This window comes from Giraffa tippelskirchi, chromosome 3 (genome assembly GCF_054371585.1).
Source record: "Giraffa tippelskirchi isolate mGirTip1 chromosome 3, T2T-mGirTip1v1.2.pri, whole genome shotgun sequence".
Classification (NCBI taxonomy): Eukaryota; Metazoa; Chordata; class Mammalia; order Artiodactyla; family Giraffidae; genus Giraffa; species Giraffa tippelskirchi.
In genome coordinates, this window is record NC_137277.1 from 35,554,348 (window position 1) to 35,561,230 (window position 6,883).

The window sequence follows — 6,883 nt, forward strand, 5'->3', positions numbered from 1 at the left end:
TTGGAACCCAGAGGTCTGGCTTCATAGCTGTGTTGCTCCTTCCTCTGACACTCTTATTCTTGTTTTGTTTTGAAAAGTTTTATTAGTCAGGGGTCTTATTTCCCTCTTTCCTGATACCCAGTGCATGCCAAGTTGCTTCAGCCATGGCTGACTCTTTGGAACTCTCTGGACCATAGCCTGCCAGGCTCCTCTGTCCATGGGGTTCTCAAGGCAAAATACTGAAGTGGATTGCCATTTCCTCCTCCAGGGGTTCTTCCTGACCCAGGGATCAAACCCGTGTTTCTTACGTTTCCTACACTGGCAAGCAGCTTCTTTACCACTGGTGCCACCTGGGAAGCCTGATACCCACACTAACCAAAAAACTGTCTGGGTGGTTTTCTTGTGGCTAAATGGGAGGCACTGTTCTGAGTTGGAGGACTTCGGGAAGGAGAGGTAAAATGAAAACTGGTCTATGGTTGAAATAATGCTGAGAGAGAGAGAAGAGAGCTGTTATAAAACGAAAACAAGTGAAAGATCAGGTGTCAGAGTGGCAGGAAAGCAGAATCAGATGGGACTATGTCCGATACTTACCCTTATTCTTCCCTAAAGAACTCTGATTTCCCTGGGACAGGAAGTGGGTGGAAAGTTACAACCTTTAATGATCATGAGGCAGGGGAGGATGAGCTCTGCCTTCCTTAAAATATAACCTTAGCATCTCCCTTCTTCCCATCGTCACCCTTCCTTGATCCTGAAGCTGGGAAAGCAGAGTAAAACCAATTTCCAAAAGAGAGAAGTCAGCAGCATGCCATTTACTGGATTAGCAACCAACAGGATCAACTAATGAACACTTACATCCACTCCTATCATCTCCCACTCATTTGGGAAGACTATGGAGGAAACAAAGAGGTAAAATGTATAACTAAACTAAGCTTAGTTATTCTGTAACAAACATAGAATTTATAAATTCAAAATGGTACTCTCCTTAAATAGTTACCTTGGAGGGTCATGAACCTCCTTCATTTAATGCCTCCTTGGAGAAGGCAATGGCACCCCACTCCAGTACTCTTGCCTGGAAAATCCTATGGACGGAGGAGCCTGGTAGGCTGCAGTCCATGGGGTCGCACAGAGTCAGACACGACTGAAGCGACTTAGCAGCAGCAGCAGCATTGCTCAAAACATTTTTTAAAAGTCCTCTTAAAATTATCTTCAGAGGCAGTTAGAAACCCCTTGTAAGAAACCTTCCTTTATTGTCACACCTTGTTAACTATATGTATATGTGTATATATATATATATATATACATATATATATATATATATATATATATATATATATGCCATGCTGCTCCTCTTGTGGGATTTTAGTTCCCTGACCAGGAACCCCTGGGCAGTAAAAGCGCCAAGTCCTAATCACTGGACCGCTAGCAAATTCCCTCACATACCATATTTATCATTCACCTCATTCATTAATTGAATGAGAACTTATCTATTGGGTCCTACTATGGTACAGCACAGGGACACAGTGGTGAACAAAACCTGGCTCAGCAACTTTTGTTAAGTTTACAGATGGGGAAGGCAAAGTAACCCCCAAACACACCCAAACTTAGGTTGTCTGAAGTCCAGAGGAAAGCTCTGGTGTTACCAGAGTGTACAGTGAATATATGACATGGGGAGGCTGCAAAGAGAGCTGAAGGATGAGTGGGTGTTGCTAAGGTGAAAGCAAGAAGGTTAAGGGAACAGCACATGGGAAAACCTTGTGGGGGAAACAGACTAGTCAGAGGTCTCCAAAGGCTGAATGTCTAAAGAAGAAAGGCAAGCAGAATGTGAGACTTGGTGGTTTCAGAGCATGTTGGCCTTGTAGGGCACTTTAGCATATTATCTTTATCCTAAGGACAGTAGGAAACCCTCAAAATCAGTTATCTTGATACACAACAGATCACTCCCAAATTTAGTGGCTTAAAGAAACATTTTAAAACTATTTTTACTCCACAATTCTGTGGATTGGCTGGGAGTGTCCTCTGCTGTTTTCACCTGGGCTCGTTCACGTGGCTTCATTCAGCCCACAGAGCAGCTGAACAGGAAAATCCAGTGACCTCACTGGTACATCTGGCTGTTAGTGCTGGCTGTTGACTGGGGCTCCTCCCTTCTCCAAGTGGCTTCATTCACCAGCAAACTTCCTTAGGTGGTGGTCTCAGGGCAGTGTTCCAAAGGGACAAAGGCAGAAGCCATAAGGCCTCTGAAGGAATGAGGCTCCAGAACTCATACAACATCATTCCTGCCACATTTTATTAGTCAAAGCAAGTCATGAGGTGAGCCCAGGTTCAAGGGAGAGGGAACAGATCCCAATTCTTGATGGGAGAAGCATCAAAGTCACATATCTTAGGAATTTGGCGCTATTAAACCATGACTGCATTAAAAGTTTGTTGTTTAAAAAACGTTTATACATTTATTTGGCTGTGCTAGGTCTTAGTTGAGGCATGTATGAGCTTTAGTTGTACAAAGATCTTTCTTTAGTTATGGCATGTGGGGTCTAATTCCCTGACCAGGGATAGAACCCAGGCCCCCTGCACTGGGAGCTCAGAGTCTTAGCCACTGGACCACCTGCTGTAAAAGGGTAAGATCCTGAATGCCCCACGGTTATGCCCCCCCCACCCCCCCCAAAAAAGGAAAAGAAAAGAATATGTTGGGTGCCAAGAAGTCAAAGTGAACACAATATAGGAGAGGGCGTAAGATAATAATAGCAGCTAATATGTGTTTACTGTGTGCCAGGCATCATTCTAAGCACCTTACATATGTGAGCTGATTTAATCCTATTATCAACCATATTTTATAGATGAGAAAGCCAAGGCCCAGAGGAGTTAGGTAACTTGCTCAAAGCGTCACAACTGGTAAACTGGGTCTAGGATTTGTCCTATGAACCTCCATAACAGGGCCTGGACTGTGGGTCCAGGAGAGGCGGGTGAGAAGGGAGCTGGGGGTGGGTGCGGCACCAAGAGGGAACGTGGGCTGTGAATACTATGTACTGTTTACCCGTGGCAGAAGTCAGACCCCTGAGTCAGAGCTTAGGCTGGGCTGCTTTGCTGGAGCCATCATGGTGCGTAGGTGTCCAGGCCTGGCTACTCACGAAGGAGAAGATTCCCAGCATTCCTGGGCCTGGATCTTGGTATCTAGGGCCCTCCTTAGGTTGAGATGTCAGCTGGGAGTTCAACAGTTTGAGGAGAATAAAATTTGGGAAGCCAGCCTTACAAGAACACAGGGAGGTTGAATATGATAAGGGCAATGGAGCGCAGCGTCTGCTCAAACGCCCTGGGGCCTTCTAAAGATTGGGGAGAACGGGCAGTGTCACTGGCTTAGGAAGTGTGTTGTGAAAGAGCCTGAGAAACCCGTGCCAGTGATTGAGGGCTCAGGCTCAGTAACTGGGGGTTTGCACACAGTACAATTAAGGAGCGCTGGCGCTGCGTGGGGGCATTAAGGAAGGCGTGCCTGGAGTTGGAGGTGCCGCACCTTCCCGTCCCCCCCAGTCCAGGCACCACCTGGGCCGCCTCCCCCACATCCCGCTTCTCCCAGGCAGGCATTCCGGACCTCGCACCTCTACCACCCCCGCGCGTGCCGCCGCGGGGAGGGGCCTGACTGCGACGTGACGTTGTGAAGGGGCGGGGTCTCACTATTTAAATAGAGCGAGCGGTCGCAGGGCGGGCCCCACGTCGGGCCCGCTAGGTCTGTCCACTGAGCTGGTCTAGTGAGTGACGCCCATGAGTCCGCTGGGAGCAAGATGCAGCTCCTGGTGAGGGTGCCATCTTTTCCGGAGCGCGGCGAGTTGGACTGCAACATCTGCTACCGGCCTTTCAACCTCGGGGACCGCGCGCCCCGCCGCCTGCCCGGGACGGCGCTCGCCCGCTGCGGCCACACGCTCTGCACCGCATGCCTGAGCGAGCTGGCGGCGCGCGGCGGCGGTGGCGGGGCGGCGGCGCGCGTGGTGCGCCTGCGCCGCCTCGTCACGTGCCCCTTCTGCCGCGCGCCCACCCCACTCCCGCGCGGCGGGGTCGCGGAGATCTCTGTCGACCCGGACTTATGGTCGCGCTTGGAGGCAAAAGTCAGGCGCGAATCTGATAAGGCGGGTGGCGACGCGAACCGAGAGGCCGATGACGAGGAAAAGGAGAGCGAGAAAGGGGCGGGGCCTAGGAGCGCAGGGTGGCGCGCGCTCCGGCGGCTCTGGGCCCGGGTGCTGGTGCCCGCGCGCGGGTGGCGGCGCCCGCTGCCTAGCAACGGTGAGGAGCCATCGGTGAGGCCGTGGAGGGAGAGCACCAGGGAACGTCGGGTTCGGCTGCGTCTTTCCACTGACCTTAACCCTCCTCCTTTCCTCCAGTGCTGTACTGTCCGGAGGTCAAGGACTTGGCCCACATGACCCGCTGCACGCCGTAACCAGGGAACCCTGAAGCTACGGCAGAAGAAAGGTGGGAGCTGCGTTCTCGGGGCGCGCTGTAGTACAGAGGTCTGATGCCAAGACTATCCCCGTCACATTCTGGATTGGCATGGATGAGGGAGGTGAGCCAAGGGCAGGAGGGAACGCCCTGGGAGGTGTTAATACTGCGCTGCAGAGGCTCCTAGGCGAATCGCCCCATCTGCTGACTGTGCCAGCCTTGCGTATTCAGGATGGAGTGGCTTAGGTATGATGGAAACAGTCTCCGTTCCCGTGGGAAGAAGACAGACTGTTTTCCTAGCTGTGACTTTGGCTTTTGTCCAGGGCAGCTCTGGTGTGTGGGAGCAACAGGTCCCATTTTAGCAATTCTCTGTCAATGATTTTAAAGATGGAACGGGAGAGAAGAGACCGATTTTCATGTCGTGTTAATCTCACTTCTCTAGCACCTAAGAGAAGTGAGAAAAATACACTGTACCCACCCTACCCTCCTCCACTGGTATGCCTACTGTTTCCCCATCCCCAGTACTGTTTCTAAAATTATCAAGATGCATCCCTACCTATGACGTTAGGAGCCTTGCTTCATTTCAGAATCTCCCTTTAACCAGTTAGGGCAGTCATGAGAAGGTCCAAAGGGCATTTATCTGAGTCAGCTCATTAGTGCTTATCAAGGAGAGGAGCGAGTGCCATTTGGCAAAGGCATTGAATTGTAAACCTTTGATACTACCTGTGCTATCTTTACAGTCCCAAGGAAATAGTCACTACTGAAAAAAGATGCTCATAATACAGTTTTAAACTTGTGTCCCATAATTGGACTTCACCAAATTTTAGGGTGTGAGTTTTAGTTAAAAATCCTGTTAATCTCTCATGATAGTATAGTTAGAGTCAAGGACCAACAGCATCAGCATCACTGGGAGCTTGTTGGAAGTACAGAATCTCAGGATTTCAGTTTAGACTGACTCGGACTCTGCATTTTACCAGGAATCCCAGGTGATCCATTTAAATAAAAATTTAAGAAGCACTGGTCCAGGTTCTAGAGTATCTAGGATATCACCATCTACAGTTGGAATATTTAAAACACAACTGATATAAATGATATATTGTTTTGTTCAAGGTTTCTAAAGTGACACTCTTATTAACTGAAGAAATTTAAATTTGTGTGCATAGTTTACTGTGTTGAATTTTCCTCTGAGTTTTAAAAATGTGAACTAATAAACTTCAATTTTTCTAATCGTGTTTTTGCCTTTTTCCTGTCTTTCTTCAGTCTGATGTCTCAGTTTAAATTTTCCCTCTTTGGGGATGCCTTTCTCAGCCTTCAACCTGCTGTTTTCTGATTGCTTGTTAGAATTACAGTTTTTAATATAATAGCCTCAAAAATGTGTCTGGTCTCAGCCTTTAAGAAGCTCTGGTAGTGAACAACCCATGTCAAGGTGTAGTGTCTTAACAGTTCAAACCTTTGGCGAGCTATGCAGGTCTGACTGCCCCTCCCCCCCCATTCCTTTAAAATAAAATAAATAAGCTTCTGCAAACTGGAAACTGAACCTGTGAAGCTGTAGTGACCTCTACTGACTCTTGGCAGAACTAAACAACCTGAAGGTGGAAAGGATGCTCAAAAGGATGACTGAAGGCAGTTGCGAACCTTGTCAGGCAGCCCTCCCATTCCACTTCTGTCTGGTGAACCCTGCCTCGCTGGTCCCACCCCGAGGCCTGTGAGGTATCCTACTCTCACCCTCCACACTGAGCTCATCACCTTCAGGTTAGGGTTGGAAAAGGGTCCTTGGAATTTTAGTTGATGATCCAAGAAATAAAAACAAGAAAAGGGAAAGTCAACAAGATTTTTTTAAAAGAGAAATGAATAGGAAATGGCAGAAAGCAACACCCTTTCTTTTCCTATCCCTCCCCCTCCCCGCAACCAAAGAACTCCCCCACTCAAAAATAACAGAGCACACAGAAAGGAAAGTATAATTTATATGTACAACCAATAAACCTGATACAGAAGAGGGGACTGGGACAGGCCCGGAGTGGGTGTGAAGAGACTGGGAGGGGGGCAGCCAGAAAGTGAAGGGGAGCGAAGAGGAAGTGGGGGGTTCGCCATGCAAACTGCCACTCTCCTCAGCCCCTCCTGGGGAGGAGGGTATGCCCATGTCTCCCCAGCCTGCCCTCCGCTATTCTGCTCTGGTCTCGAAGGCAAGGTAGTCCCCTGACTAGGCCCCCTGCCTGACCCACTCAAGTTTAGTCCACATCCAGGTCTTCAGGAGGGAAGGTAGAAATCCTCCAAGAACCTGAGCCCCAAAACTGGGGGCTCCCCCCATGTCTGGCCCATTGTGTTCTCTGCCACCCTTTCTAGGTTACTTGGGTCCCTAGAACAGATTGGGGAGCTCCTCTTTGGCTTAAGGGAGTATCACCCAAATGTTACTCTTTGCAGGGGTGGTCATTGGTCCCTAGGGAGGGGGGAAGATTGCCAACACAAGATGCCGGTACGCAGGAGG

The 6,883-nt window shown here is 49.3% G+C and overlaps 1 protein-coding gene across 2 annotated transcripts; it reads left to right on the plus strand.

The window, feature by feature from the left end:
- Positions 1 to 3,678: 3,678 nt before the first annotated feature.
- On the plus strand, positions 3,679 to 5,630 carry RNF227 (ring finger protein 227). Of its 2 annotated transcripts, none has more exons than XM_081578521.1 (2): positions 3,679 to 4,259; positions 4,344 to 5,630. In XM_081578521.1, exons 1-2 carry the CDS (start codon positions 3,750 to 3,752, stop codon positions 4,380 to 4,382), a joined length of 549 nt encoding a protein of 182 aa, XP_081434647.1. In that variant the 5' UTR covers positions 3,679 to 3,749; the 3' UTR covers positions 4,383 to 5,630. The 2 variants fall into 2 exon arrangements, with proteins under 2 accessions (XP_081434647.1, XP_081434646.1); XM_081578520.1 differs by having other exon boundaries at positions 3,679 to 4,245.
- Positions 5,631 to 6,883: the final 1,253 nt, after the last annotated feature.